The following is a 15,603-nucleotide window of genomic DNA, read 5'->3' on the forward strand; positions in this document are numbered from 1 at the left end:
CTGTTGGGTGTCCTCAGGCTCTTGGAGATTACAGGAAGGTACAGCTGTCGTGTGAAGTGCAGTTTTGTTTATCTCTGCCCACTCTCCCTCCTGGATCTTCGCAGATGATGCCTGGCACCTGGCTGGAGTTACACCTGAAAAAGGCTTAAGGAAGGATGATGGGAATAATCAAAGTTAAGGGAAGACTTCTGGAGGAGTAATTACATGGTTGAGAACTCACCAGTCTGGAAAAGAAATCTTGCAGATCTGTGAAACCCTGAGAGGACAGAGGAGGTGAATAAGGAATGACTGTTCACAGGCTTTTTCAGTACAAAAACTGGGTGCCATCAAATGAAGTGAGCAGGTGGCAGATGAGAAATAAACAAGAGGCTGGTGAGAGCATTCTGGGAGGGATCATGGTTTCACTTTAGCCAGACCTTTGCTCTTGCATTGGACATGTGCAGTGTTTCTGTACTGCAGTGCAAACAGCTGGCAGTACTGCAATGTATTGCCCTTGTCTTAAGAATTCAAGCAATGGGCCAAGTCCCCAGCGTACAAGGTATTGCACAAATAACAAATTATTCCCCACTTCCAGGAACATGCTATAGAAGAGGCCTGGATATCTTGGGGGTCAGAGAGTCCTAGATATTCCCTTAAAGCTGGCCAGAGTCCCACTGCTGAGTCAAAGCTGTGGTTGCCACATTAGCTCCGGTGAAGAACAAGCATTAAACAGTTAAAACTGCTCCAATGTGCTACTAAGAAGTAGAGAAGTAGCGTGTCGATACCAAGGCTTCCTTAACTGTCTAGTCACCAATGCACAAAATTGTCTAGATCATCAGGTGGTCTGTATTGGCCTCTATTTCTGGGAATGCAGAAAATTTATTTGGAAAAGATCCTTCAAAGCTGCCATTTCTTGGTCCAGCTGCTTGTGTGTTACATTATCTTCTTTCTCATTCCGTTGGTTTAGGCTGTGGACTGCCTGTGCCTGGCGATGGGGACCGTATCTGCGACGGCCTGACCTGTGCGGGACCCACACATACGCCTGTCGTGGCAGGTAACAGCACAGTTGTTAGGTCTTGCTGGAACAGGGTGGCTGAAAGGAGTGGGGAGGTGAATTCTGCCCACAGAGCAGCTGCTGTAAAATTGCCTAGAGGTCGTAGACTGTAATTTTGTTTTTAATCACTAGAGAAATGCAAGCTGGCATGTGGGGGTGGTGAGCTTCCTCTAGGACTATGGAGAAGCGGCATGTGCGAAGGGGACAAGGGGTTCCTGCTGGGGTGAGGTGGATGCCCTCACTTGGCTGCGTTGGGGACTGCTTTGTCTCGATGCTGCCGAGGGGGAATTGCCTTGGACATCCACGGGGGCTCGTCAGCCCATGAATCCTCCCTGATGGACAACATCTGGGTGGTTCCTCAGTCTTGGAGCCAAGCTTTGTGCATTCCTGGCTTATTTTCTGTGTGGTAATGTGGGATTTGGTTTTCTTCCTTCCAGAATTTTGACCCAGTAAAGAAACCCCACAAGCGGGGTGTATCGCAGTGGAAGTTTATGGGGTGGTTTGATCCTGCATTCAAAATGAAGGTGTGGAGGACGGGCACAGTCCTCAGTGTGGGAGGGGAGGAGGCAGCCTAGCGAGGCCAAGGGCTACAAACCGAGCCCGGAGTCGCTTTGGTGCCGCCATGGGTATGTCGTAGGGTGAGGATAAAGAGGTAACCCGGAGCACAGCTTTCTCCGGGGCCGGGCCAGGCCGCCCGCGCCCTTGGCACCACTGCCCGCCCAGCCGCCGCCGGCTGACTACAGCCCCCAGCCTGCACCGCGGCTCGCCGTCAGCACCGCGCTGCGCTATTGGCCGTCCTGGAGCCGGCCGCCAATGGGGCGCGGGTATGTTGGCAGGCGGCGGAAGGGGAGAGGCGCTCGTCGCAGCGGCAGCCCGGTGTGAGTAGGGGGCGCGGCGGGGAGAGGCGTCCCCAGCGCCCGCCCCGCCGGCATGGGGGGCAGCGAGAGCAGCCACGGCGGCAGGAAGGTCTCCTTCGGGCTGGATGAGCGGGAGCAAGTCCGGGTGCTGCAGGGCATCAGGGTGAGGCGGCCCGAGGGTGTTGTGGGGCCGGGTGATGGAGTCAGGGAGGCTGCGGGGGTGGGGGTGTTGGAGGCTGGGCTTGGGGGGCAGGGGCCTGGGGGGCAGGGGCCTGGGCTGGGGAAGGCTCTGCTGGAGTGCCAGGGTAGGGCAGGGGCCTGGGCTGGGGAAGGCCCTGCTGGAGTGGCAGGGTAGGGCAGGGAGGTCAGGGGTAGTACAGGGCTGGAATGGGTGAGCAGGGAAAACCAGCAAGGAGGAGGGGAGGAAAAACTGGAAGGCTGAAGGAGTAGGGGGTGGGAGAGGCAATGGGGTGCCTGGAGAGTGGTGGGAAAGAGATCTGAGTGCCTGAGCATGGCTTTTCTTGAGTGGTGACACACTAGCCCTTCATCTCCCCTTCCAAACTCTCCTCTCATCCCTTTTTCCCTCCTCACTGCTTACTGACCCCATCTTGCCCCTGCCTTTTGCTTTGCAAGCAGTTTGATACTAAAGGCACTGCTTGGCTCTGGTGGAATCCAAGGGGAGACACTTCTGCCCCTATTAATGGTACCAAGAGCCTTGGCAAAGCACTGCTGTCTGAACATGCAGGGAGATAAGAGATTGTGGGGATTAGTGAGGATTAGGGGTGTTTCTAGGAGGGGCAGTGGGAAGCTGCTTCTTGAACTTTGATCGGACATCTACATGTATGTGTTGTGAAGACAAGTCTTGGAGAGTGGTGGTGGTATCATTAAGGAACGTTTTCTCCCCATCAAGATATGTCTCCTTATTTTTCATTGGTTATTTAAGTTATTTTTTTATTATTACTACCATCATTTTCATTGCTGTTGTTTCTTCATACTTTTAGCTGGTTTTCCCCCAAGATTTGTCTGAAATGAGCTTGCAGAATGTCTCTTGTTGTGGCTGCTTATTTTTCATCCCATTTTGACTAATCATGACAACAGTTGACTAAGATTGTGCTAATCTCCTTCTTAAAGTGTTTGATGGAGGTAAAGTCATTCTTGCCTGGTTTCTCTTTACAGGGTACAGGCAGGGACCCCTTGAGGACTCACCCGCACCTACCACTGATGTAATTTGTTCTGGTGCTTTAATTTAGTTAGCTGCTCCATCAGCTAGATGCTGATGGAACTAGAGAAAAATGTGGGTTCATTATTACTGGTCTGCTTGTGACCTCCAGGAGCTCAAGATGAAGATGCCATATGTATCTCATGATAGCTGATTAGGTTAAATGAGCTGTGGTCTTTGTAGACCTTTCTATTTGACTTCCTGAAGTAAAAGTTTTTCTTTCCCTTTTTTTTATTTGCTTGTTTTTTTGTGAAACAAAATAATCATTCCTCATTCTTAGTACCAAGGATGTTACTTGATTTTTTTGCAGCTATGTTTATTAGAAGTAGTTCCACTGAGCCTGCCCTTAACTAAGTCTGGCTTTTTACAGATTTGTGTTTTTGAAAACCAGTTCCTACAAACAGGGGTTTGGCATGATAACAATGTATAATAAAGATGTTAAAAATGCTGTTAAATTGGGTAGCAGTGGCATTGCTGAAAATACGTCTTCTACTGTGACCAGCCCAGGTGGGGAAGCAGTTTTGTTCTGGAGCCAGAACAGTCAGCACAGAACCTCTGACCTTGGGAGGAGGAAGGGGTCAATCTTAACAGTGCTGTGAGAAACCCCTTGGACTGAATCGCCAGAAAACTTCAAGTTAACTTTTCTTTCTTTTACACGGGTTTGGACCCAAGTAAGGGAGTGAGAATGAAGTTGAAATTGCAAAAATGTTTGCAGCCTTATGTGAACGAGAGGGCTATGCAGCTGTTCTCTGCCATATGGTTTGCAGTACTTCTCCCACGCTGAGCTGGGTTAGCAAGCATGGGGGAAGAAGAAGAAGGATGGATGGATGGACGGACTTATAACCTGCTTAGTTCCTTTCCTTTCATTTCTGGTAAATATGTCCCTACTCAAGGGGTTGGCTTGTTTAGCAGTGCTCTCCACCTTTGTTAGTATTTGTGGAAGATTGTCATTGTCCAATGAAGCCTTTAGATCAGTAGATTGGAGGTTTTATCACTTACTGGTAGGGTATGTTTTTTAAAATTAAAGCCAATGTACAGATGTTGACCACCTGGATTCGAAGTACCATGGCATTAAAATGAGGTAACTGGCAATACTTTAGCAATAACATGGAAACTAACAGATGGAGAGCTTTTATAGTGAAATATATATACATTAAGAGTTGACTTGGTTAATTTCTTTCCTGTGTATGTATGTTTCAGCTCTCTGAAGATGTAGTGAACCGAATGAAAGAATCTCCTCAAAGTAAAAGGGACAACCAGAAAGTGCCCCGTTCATCCGATGGCACAGCTCCATCTTCACCAGCTGCAGAAGGGAAACCCAAATCTCCTACAGGTACTGTCAGTCCCTTTCAGGTCTACTGACTGTTTTGACACACTTCTCAGTAGCTCTGCCACTGGATGTTATATGGTATGCCTGTATTTTTCAAGACTATCTTGTGAGAGGAGATTTTTGATTAGCCTGTAACGTTTTTATGTATGTAGATATTGGCATCATTGAATGCCTTGGGTGTTACGGTCCTGTGATGTCTTCTTTATGTTTCTGAAAGGTAGCTGTGTCATCTGGCAGTTGGAGCAGTTGAAATGCTATGGTTCTAGTTCTGTCGCTGTGTGATAGAACTATGTCGCTGTAAGACAACTTGTTTTTCTAGGTCCTTTCCTTCTCCATCTTTGGATTACCAGCCTTCTCAGATACTTTAATGAACTTGTATCACTTTGGGAACATTTCTAGGATTTCAGATGAACATGCAATAAGCAAGGCAGAAATTTCTTATTTTATCTTTCATTCCTGGCAAGCTGCCTTGTTGTCTCCTTTGCATGCACAGAGAGTATATTGTGGATGGGTGGGGGAAATACTGCTTTTCGTTCTGTGGAAATAAGCTCATAGGGAAGGATAGACTGACTAAGCACAGCTTGCCAAGTGGATGATGAGAACTTGGTTTCTGAACTTGTCTTTCTTTATAGGTCAGAAAACTATTTGATTTCTCTTGGTTCTCAAATACACTTTGTTGATATATGTTATCATTGTGGATTTGTTTAAGGCATCCAGAGTAACATGAAGTTGGGGAACCAGGCCTTTGCTTTTAGAGATTTGTTTGCTGTTAGCTTACATCTTTCCTGAAAGTGGATTCAGCCTTATGGATGGCCTGAACTCCATCAAATAATTTCATCTCCACTTGTGGGATCCCTTATACTTGCAAGGAAAGCAGGAGGTCAAGGGGAAGACTTAATGGAACTAGAGGAAGGAAATTGAAAGTAGGTCTAAAACCATGCTTATGTTTCAATATAAACCAGGTTTGAGGAGTTAACATCCTTACCTAGAAGTTTCTGTAGCATGCCTTGTTCAGTGTGCCTTGTTGAAGACGATGCTGTCAGTGTCCCTTTGTTTCATGAATTCAAACTCCATTCATCAAACTTAAATTTTCTTGAGACTTTTAAAGGTGTATTGTTTTTTTTCTCTTGATGGGATAACACATATGAAATTCTCCTCAAATAATTTATGATGTGATGAAGGACTATGTTTTGTATTATAGTTGTCACAGGTTTCTATCCTTCTTTCTAGGAATCCAGCCACCAATGGCAAGTGACTCTGGTCAGAAGTCTTCTGCTGCAGAGCAGGACCTGTACAGGAGGTGAGGTGAAGTTCTTGAAAAAGACTATTATTTAGCTCCTTTTGGACTATATATATACTCACACATACATGTTTTACTTCAGTCCGAGCTCAATGTCTGTATGTTTTAATGCTTGAGAATCTCCTTTGAAGCCTTTTTTTGGTTAAGGGCCATGAAACACAGTTTTTTTTTAGGGAAGCCTGGCCCTTAGCTGAAAGGAGCAGTCAGGGGAGCTGTGGGGAATTGGAGTGATGTTTGGAGAAACAGGGAAGACCGATGTGATGAGTTGGTAACTACAGAAAACTTGTGTGTGATGTGCGTTGCAAGACCAATAGAGCATAAACTTGAGTGCAGTTGCCTTTTCTGAGACAAATGAAGGAGTCTAAGTGTTTGCTGCTTCCCTTAGGGATTTTGGAATCTCAAACATGGTAATGGGTTTAATTCAGTTTATACCTAAAATAATCAGATACAGCTTATGTATCTGATTCCATTCCTCCTCCTTTTCCTAGATTGGACATAGTGCCTGTCAGTCAGTACTAGAGTGCTATGAATTTTTCATCCAAGGGTGTTTTAATTCATTAAGATAGAAATACCTGTGAAGATGGGGGAAAGGGGGGAAAAAAAAAATTGCAGAAGAAAACTGTCCTCCTCTCTGACAGAACCACAGCAATCACCTCCTAGTTCTAGGCATTGCAGGGCAGTGAGAACTTCAGTTCTGTGTAACTCAGTAGCTTTCTGTTTATAAAATCGCTGGCCTGATCTGTCTGTGCATTCTTAAAGATGCTGTAAAGATGCATCTTTTTCTGTTCTTTCTTTTGCTGTTCTGATGGTGTCTTTACCATGCTTATAATCTAGGTAACAACAGTCTCTGTGCGCATGGTGTTTTTTGAGTATTGCAGCTGACTGACCAAACCTGTTAAAACCCTGTTGCATCAATCATACTGCCCTTATGAAAGTCAGAGATGCAACCGAAGAAAGTCTGTGGAAAGCTGGTTCACTTTCTTGGGGACTGTGGAGTCAAAATTGCTGGTGGTTTTCAGTGCTGAGCTACTGAACTGCATTCCAAATACCTGATCTGGGAAAGGAGAGGTAGGGGCAGAAATGTAGCGGAAAGATAGGCAGGGAAGACAAAAAAGGGAGGAGCAGCTTGTCTGTGTGTGGCTCAACTGTGGAACCAGAACCAGGCCTGGATGGGCTGAAAAGCAGCCTGAGAAAGTTTGTGGATGACACCAAATGGAAGGAGTGCTCACTGGAGAGCAACATTGCCACTCAGAGGGACCTTGGCAAGCTAGAGGCATCAAGAAGAGAGGCTGAGGGAACTGCAGTGGCTTAGCCTGGTGAAGAAGGGGGATCTAATTGTTGTTTTCAACTTCCTAAAATAGTAAAATAGAGACAGTGCCAGACTGTTCTCAGAGTTGCACACTGAAAGGACAAGAGGCAAGGGACACAGATCGCAGCAAGGAAATTCTGCCTGGGTATTGGGGGCCAGGGGGTGGGGGGAAACCCCAGTCAGTGAGTGCAGTGAAGCAGTGGAACAGGTTGCACTGAAAGGATATAGAATCTCTACCCTTGGAGATCGTCAGAGGTTGACTGGAGAAGGCCCTGAGCCACCTGAACTAACCTTGAAGTTAGTTCTGTTTTGAGCAGGAGGCTGGAATACGTAACCTTCAAAGGTCCTGTCTAACCTAATTTATTCTGTGATTCACTTCATGTTAATCTCTCTTAGCTTACATGTGGAATTTCCAAGGCTTGTATTGGACAAAATTTCCTTTATGGCAGTTTGAGATTCAGGTGTTCAGGCTATGGACGTAACAAGGCCGCTTCTCTCAGTGCTGTTGCTGCATGCATTTTATGTGCTTTTTCTTTTCCTTGTAGAGCAGAAGAGCAGCATTGTCAGATAGGCTAACTCCTTTTATTATTGTATGTCCCTTCATCTTTTCCAAAGCAGTATCTGTTTATCTAGTTAGCTACTTTCTATTCTCACTGTTTTCAGGTGATAATTAAGTACTTAATAGAGCTAAATATAACTGAAGTATAAGGTTATATGGTGCTACTGTTGTTGCCAGAGCTGTACCTCACTGAAGTTGCTGGTCATGTTTAAAGTTTGCTGGACTTCTGAATTCCTGCTGATAATGGAGGGGCTGTGAGCAGACTTTGTGCCAAACAGGTTATGGATTTGTGTTTCGGTTCCAGGCAGGGATAGTTCATGCTAAGCCATGACCCTGTTGCCAGAAGTCTGGTGATCACCTTCTCTCTGTCTGCCTTTGGCGCTCATACAGGTATGAGCGAGAACAGGCACTGGTCCAAGAGGAGTTGCTCCGGCTGGCCAAAAGAGAAAGGGAAGCAGCCAATGAGGCCTTGAATACTGCCCTTCAGCGGGAAAGGAACAACACTAATGAAGAGAGGCAGAGAGCAGCGCAGCTGGTGAGTAACAAAATTCCCCAGTATGTTTCCATGCAGGACAGGCTAAAATATCTCTGCTTGAGGGGATTCGTTAAGTGTCACTTGTGTAATGAGCTTAAACTTAGATTTAGGCTGAAACACTCATCACCTCCTAATTCATCGCTTAATGTTTGGCTTACAGTGTAACTGGCAAGCTACGCTTGCAGCAGTTGTGCGGTGACGCTAAGGCCAAGCTTGCAGGGAAAGGCATAGGCAATGACTCTGCTGGGGACAGCTTTACCTGTAAGGGAAGTAGAGCCCTGCCCTCCTGCAGTGAGGTGCAAGGTAATCCTGGAGAAGTGTGACTAGCAGTCAGACAGTATTTGTGGAGTGTGAAGAGGGCACCTGCAAAATGAGTCGGGACATCACCTCTAACATACAAAAGCTGTTCTGTTATATGAATTAGCTTTTAATCCTGCAGTGTTGCATACCCAGATGTTGCATATTTGATGCTCTGCAAAAATGTGATCAGGCTTTCCGTGTGTAACCCGTAAAAGATAAATAGTGACCATGGAGTGTTAGCCCAGAACGTGATGTAAGAATGAGAAACTGTTAAATTTCATTGCTCTTTGACTATCTCTTGATCAGTCAGAAATTCAAGATCCTTAAAAATTGAATAGTCTAGCCTGTCCTTGCAAAGATGAGGTCAAAGCTATTGTCTGTTGGCTTCTAGGTGTCCTCATGAGAAGGAACTGGTTTTGCCAGCCTTTTAAATTATTGGGATCCCAATCAGACTTGCTTTATCGCTGCTACGGTTTCATTTTGGGCACAGTTACCTTATCGTATTGTCTCAATCCTACTCAAATCATACCTGTCCTTTGTCTTTCAGTATTGTTTTCTTCTTTTATTTGGAATGGGGCTTGAATGTTTCTTGCTCTTTCTTCGGCTTTTTAGCCCTAGCATATGAGGCAAATAATGGGTGTGAGGTGCTCTTTCATCTCTTCCATGTCAGTCTACTTTTTCAGGTAGAAGATAGTAGTGGAACTCTGGTACCTAGTGGTAGTCCAGGTGCAGATGGCACTGGAAATTATCTGCTTAAATTTAAAAGGGAACAACTTTCATCATTTCTGTTGTTGTGACCTACTAGGGAAGCCAGAGAAAAATGAGGCAACTCCTATGAAAGAAATAACAAATGAATAATTTGCTTTTAGCAGCACTTAATTGAGTAAAAATTTAAAAATCATGCCACGTGTAATTAGAAAGGTTTGTTTTATTTTTTTAATATTTGCAGTAAGATCTTGAACTGCCTTGTGCCCTTAACATATCAATAGTTTGGTGATTAGTAGCCTTCTCTTGTACGGTTGTCTCCAGTAGTGCTTCAATATTCTCCTTTAACCTTACCACTTGTAGACCATAGATCCAAGTATGATAGCTGTATTTTGGAATTATTTCATTTTGATTGTGCTGAATGTTGCTTGTCATTTAATCTGGTCTTTATGATTTTCATTCATTGACTTTCATTATTGGCAGTATTGCTATGAAGCACTTCTTCAGTTGTCTTACGTGGTGCACATTCCCGAAGAGTGTGTGGACTACAAGTAACCTTTGATAAGGAACTTGCTGTCAGCTTCTGGGGCCAGTTACTTCATCACTTATGGGATAGTGTGCTGATTAAAACTTACTGTTGTTTTTTGTGTGTGGTTTTTTTTTTTTCTTGAAGTGGTGCACTGGTTACAAGAGAGTTTAGAGTGAAGTACCTGGGTCCTGTTCTACATTTTTGTCTTGATCTTTTTTTTTATTACTTTGAACAAGGTACTTGGCTTCTAGATACCTTAGGTTTTGAAGAAAACTCCTTAAAGTTTTAGTTTAAGAAGCTAAACAGCTCTGTAAGTGGAAACACTGCAGCATTCACTTTGCTCTTTGAGTGAATATGCCTTTTGATTAACCAAGTGGGACTGGCTCAAATGGAAGTAGTCTGCTAAGCTGCTGCAGAAGAACTCTCACCAATTTGTATTAGAGATAAAATGTTTTGTTTGTACAGCACTGCAGGATCGTGGTGCTGACTGGACTCTGAATAATTTAATGCTGTGGGTATTGCAATACAACAAGGATTATATGTACAGTACCTCACAGCAGGACCTAGGGTGTTTAACTAATGCTTGTAGCATGCATTAAGTCTCATGTGAAATACTAAAGAATTAATACAGCTGTCTTTAAATCCTTTTTTATTTCTAGCATGAGGAACTTCCAAAGTTGTCATTGTCAAGTTATTTAACTGCTTCACTGTGTTTGAATAGTCTCACCTTTCCCCTATACCAGGAATCTATCCTTTTTAATTTCCAATTAATCAAAACCTCTTCTCTCAACTTCTTCGTTCTTTTGGCTTTCTTTTTTTTCTCCTTTTTTCCAACAAAAGAAACTTTGCAAGCAAAGCTGCTCTTTTTTCTCCTTTCTGCTTTTGTAATCTCCTAAGGCTGTGCAGCATGTGCAGCATATGCATCATGAGCCCCTTGGAGCCAGTGACTCCCCGCCTGATGGTTTTCGCTGAAACCTTTGAAACAAATCGATGTGGAATGGGGATGGAGAAAAGCAGAGCTGGAGGGGGGGAATAAACGCGATTAAGCGAAGACATCTCATTACTACTCTAGAAAGGGAGGATTATAACTTATAAAATAGGAGGATCTCATTTAGGGGCCATGTGCGCCTGTGTTATCAGGACAGAGGGAGAGCAAATAGAATAAATGAAATTAATACTTTGAAAAGAAGCATTACCCGGATTTGAGAATTGAACTAATATGATTTGTGCAAAGCCCTGAAGTTCTTATCTCCCCATTTAATACCCCTAGGATAATGGCTTTGTCGGAGTTATTGACCACAAGTTGTCGTCTTCCTTCCCACTTTGAAAGAATGAATTCAGAAGTAAGGTAATGGTAGGACAAACTTTGCTCCATAATTAGCTTTTTCAGACAAGAATGATGGGTGTTGGTTGCTGTGTGAAAACAGACTGGACACAGAATTCCTAAATTGCTGGGAAAATGTTTCTTCAGCTGTTGATGATGGAGTTTACTATTCCAGCAGCTTACCATTCCCAGTGTTTCTAGTTGCACCTTGCTCAATGGCTTGCTGGGTGGCAACCTTTGCTTTCTGGTGGCTCCGGCATTGCACCGTTGTGATTAGTGTGGCCCAGAATATAAGTGTGGGAGGAAATACAAGGATTTAAGGTTTGTCCCATCTCTGGTTGCTCCACTAGCTGATTATAATTTTCATAGGCTGTTGGATTCTTTTAAGATGATTTCTTGCCCAGAAATAATCTTTTTGCTCTTTAGAGCCTCTCCTCTCCTCTTGTTGATTCAGGAGAGAAGGGCTGAAGGAAGAATGCATGACTGGGAATACCTTTGATGGGTTTTGATATTGGTGTCATCTTGTGAGTGTGGGATTCTGAACTCTTGGGCTTTGCCTGTGGCATACTTTGGATGCTTCCACCCAATTAGTGTATATTGATCTGTGGACATTTTAACCAGTATGTTTTCTTCTCCATTTCAAAGAATGTGGAGGTAAAATTGCTTAAAATTGTTGAAAGCGGCATAAACGGCCCATTCACAGATTGATACAGATGATTTCTGGTCATTGATGCAGGTTCAAGCCAATCTTGCTTACGTTTTTTGCTGTGAATTGCCCCCTGTTGTTGAGCAGTATCAGCTGTAGATGCAGCTGAGCTGGTACTGAAGATGGTTTTAGAAACAGTGCTGAACATGATTTAGTTTTGTTAAGGCTTTCATTTACTTTATGATAAGCTGGGGATCAGCTTCATCCTGGCTGATTAACTGTAGGTAAGCGTTTCTAGATTAGACTGGGTTTTTTGTTGTGCGCCATCTCATATTGTGATGAGCTGGAGTGATCGGCTGAGGTCCAGTAGTAGCATGGTGTTTGTTGAAACTGTGACAGCGTGGGGCCATCAGTGAAGTGAGACTGCTGTTTTTGAGGTCAGGCCTCTATCGTCAAAACTTGTCACTTTTTCCTCCCTATTTATTTGAGTTGATGTAATGAAAGGTATTGTCTCTGAGCTTTGCGTTATGGTTTGCATACTGCTCGCATCAGGGCTGGTTTTGTTGGTCCTGTTTGCTCTGCAGCTACAATGTAGCACACTGAGCCAAAACCCTTCTCTTCCTAAAGTTGCAAGCCTAGATGTAGGAAATAGGTTGGTTCTGGAGGGAGATGTTGCTAGTGCAAGTCTTGGGTTTTAGTGTTTAGTGGTTCTTTAATTTCTGTAAATGCTTCTTGATTGAAGTTTTTTGTGAGTGAAACAGAAGACATTGATTTAAATCAGAAAGTATGGAGGCTTGTTTTAAATAGTAGTGCAAAATGAGGAAAAAGCCCATTTAGTTATTTTTCTCCAAGTTTAATTTTCATTGCTGTTACAGTGATTAGCAAGAAGTATCTACATGTGTTTACTAAGGGAATGACACCTTTTTTTTCAGATTAATTTTTGTTTTCTTTGGAAAATGTCTGGTGCATTTAGTTACTAGAACATTAATTCCTACATATAGTGTGGGTACTGCCAGTTGTGGGGGCAGTACCTCCTGATGAGCGTTGTTCCCTGCAGTTTGGCTATTTGCAGAGCATTCACATACTGTGTGTCAAACACTCGCATACCTACCCTTAGGGCATGCAAAGCCAGCTAAGGAACTCTGACTAGGTTAGCAGGGGTGGCATTATCTTTGGCTAGAAGTTGCATGCAGTTGTTTTTGATTGCTTTCTCTAATTGAATAAAACTGCCTTTTAAATGTGTTGATACAAATGGAAAGATGTGGGGTTTTTTTTGTTTAAGCCTTAATGTTTTATTACAAAATGTTGCAAGCTATTGATAGGGAGATTTAAATAGCGAGGCTGAGTAGCTTCAGACCTTGTTTCTTCTATCCCTTTCATTCTTGCTGTCTGAGCTAAGAGATACTTTTCTAGATTTTCCTTTGAAGAAAATGTAGTAATGTGTGGAGTCTTTAAAGTTAGTGGTCTGTTATTCTATAGTTTCTGGCCAGAACATCCTTCCTTTTCCCACACAGTTGGGTTCCTCTTTGGCTGCTACCTTCTACTATAGAAGTGGGTTCATTTCTGCAGTGAAGGAATTACTTCTTTTTATGAAACCATTAAACCTTTAAGGGATCCCTATAGAAAGAAATCTTGCAATATTAAATGGTGGACTTTGGAAAGGTTTGCATTCACTTTAAGCTTGGCATGGTGAGGATCTACATGTCTTCTACCTCCAACAAGCTAATAACTTCCGGGCTTCGGAGCATCAGTGAGGTCTAAATCTAACTAAAGCAATTTTAGAGAATGTGTACTACAATGAACCCAGAAAGTAAAAACAAAGCCAAACCAAAAGAAAACCTCTTCTTTCTCCATCTTCTCTTGAGAGAAGGCAAAGCTGTTATCTGGCGAAGGGTAAGATGCTGCGTACGTACTCCTTTTTTTCCTTGCTACTGCTGCTATGATTTGTCAGACATTTATAGCATTTTTTTTAACAACCTCCAATTTCTCCAGCTAGTCTTTTATCTCCTGACTGAAGGTTAATTTGTGTTCGGAGAGTTTTTTGTAGGATTTTTGGCAGCTGATGGTCGTTTGAGCTTCTCGTTTTTGTAGTCTCTTGGGGTAAGGGACCTTATCACAAGGTTGGCCTCTTTTTAAGTCCTACAGCTGCAACAAATTGAAGTTGTCTGTGGTGCTGCCTACTTCTCCTGTCTTGCCTTCAATTCTCCTGTGCCCATATTTCACACTTTCTTTTTTTATCTACCAAGTTCATATATTCCACAGAAACTTCTTCCAGATTCATTTGTTCTGACTTAGGGTTACTGTAAAGTCATTCCATCATTTAAGAAGGAAAAGATAAGATTAGCCTTCCTTTTCCTCCTTCTGTAACTACAAAATATTCAATTCATAAAGAAATAAGAGAGTAATATGTTGATATTTTTCCATGAATGGTCCAGCAAAGCTAGTACTGCATCTTTTTTTTTTTTTACTGCCAGACTGCTGTGGAGTAGTAGCATTCTATACTAATTTTGCAGCTAATTTTGGGGGCATAAGCAACAGAGATTTGGTAATGCATCAGGGTGTTTCAGTAGGCTTTCCTTTCCTACAAGCCAGTATTGGTCAAATGTGATACGATTTGCGGTATAAGATTGTCATAGGTATAAAGGCTGAGAGTGTTATAAGAATGTTATTCCGACTAGCTTGCTTAAACTTTATTTTTGGATTAGATTTTTCTTGTCTGTGTCTTGAGTATTTGGGGTATTACATATATCTTAGTATTTGGTGATAGCTTTCCAGTATTCATTGTATTCTATCTAAAAAATTACAATGTTTGAATCTTGAATCAATGATCCTTGATCACTGAAAGTTTTCTTGTTGTTTCTGACTGGAAAGCGTTACTTAAAAAGAAAGCAGGATTATAATTTAAAGGGCTAATATAATAACTAGGAAATAAGTTTGCACTGAATGGAACACTTTGATTGCTCTTGCATTCTCAGATGGTGGGGATATGAGGTAGGTGACCTGTCACTGGGTGTAATTTCTGTCATATTCCTTAAATGCCATGAAAACTAGCTTTGGTGCTTCTGCCACCTTTTCTTGGAACCTTAACGTGTATGTCTTGACATGATCCTTGTTGGCAACGGAGGGGTGGTAAAGAGGATACCCGAGATGGGCAGAGCGTTCTGCACCGGGGGTGGTGTGAGAGAGAAATGGTGCAGGATTCTTTCTGGGCCTCAATAAGAAAGGCTAACAAGTGGCTTAATAAAATAGTTGTTTTAATAAGATAGAATAGAAAGAGAACTGTAGATAGCAAGTAAATCTTACGTCCCTTCAGATGCTGGGAGCCCTGCTTTCATGCAGCATTGGGCAGACCCTGGATGGATTGTCCTGTGGCATGCTGTGCAGATGGAGAGGTTCCTTCTTTTTTTGTCATTTGAGCAATTGTGAGTGTTCTTACATGGAAACAACTCTGTTCATAAAGGATGTTCACAGGAGAATATCTTGCTGCTCTTTTAGATAAAGGCAAAGTTCCGCAGGGGCCAGTACCAAGGGGCCGCTGCTTGCAGGCTCCTCTGTTACAATGCTGAGGAATCTGTGCAGCACAAGACAGGCGTGAAGGCCACTCTGTATCTGTATGTGCAGCACAGTTAACTGCTCAAGTTAACTGTTCTGTGGATCACCACCTCCTTGATGCACAGTGATCTCCCAGTCAGGATCGCTACATTCCACCCTTCATCCACATACAGTTTACCTTTCTCAAAGACAGGTAAGTTACAGATCATATTAGCAAGCTGTTCAGCTAATAGGAAGTGTTCTGATGGGCTGGAATGCTATCTGTGTGATAACACCCGTCACTGCACGGCACAGACTGGCATGGGGTATTCCAGCGGGTTCCCATACAGCAGCTGCTCATGGTAACATAAGGGCTTCTCAAGCCTTAAGTACCAGGCCCAACAGAGCAGGCGTGTCCTGTTCATG

At 43.3% G+C, this 15,603-nt stretch overlaps 1 protein-coding gene across 2 annotated transcripts in view; it reads left to right on the top strand.

The window, feature by feature from the left end:
* The first annotated feature begins 1,924 nt into the window (after positions 1 to 1,924).
* Positions 1,925 to 15,603, top strand: part of CHCHD6 (coiled-coil-helix-coiled-coil-helix domain containing 6) — a 113,072-nt gene continuing 99,393 nt past the window's right edge. Inside the window, exons 1-4 of one of the 2 annotated variants that reach the window (XM_059823316.1) lie at positions 1,925 to 2,053; positions 4,310 to 4,442; positions 5,670 to 5,739; positions 7,998 to 8,142. In XM_059823316.1, coding sequence (XP_059679299.1) covers positions 1,964 to 2,053; positions 4,310 to 4,442; positions 5,670 to 5,739; positions 7,998 to 8,142 — 438 coding nt within the window. In that variant the 5' untranslated portion in view covers positions 1,925 to 1,963. The remainder of the gene's footprint in view (positions 2,054 to 4,309; positions 4,443 to 5,669; positions 5,740 to 7,997; positions 8,143 to 15,603) is intronic. The other variant, XM_059823317.1, reaches the window with a different exon arrangement.

Source organism: Gavia stellata, chromosome 12 (genome assembly GCF_030936135.1).
Source record: "Gavia stellata isolate bGavSte3 chromosome 12, bGavSte3.hap2, whole genome shotgun sequence".
NCBI classification, from domain to species: domain Eukaryota; kingdom Metazoa; phylum Chordata; class Aves; order Gaviiformes; family Gaviidae; genus Gavia; species Gavia stellata.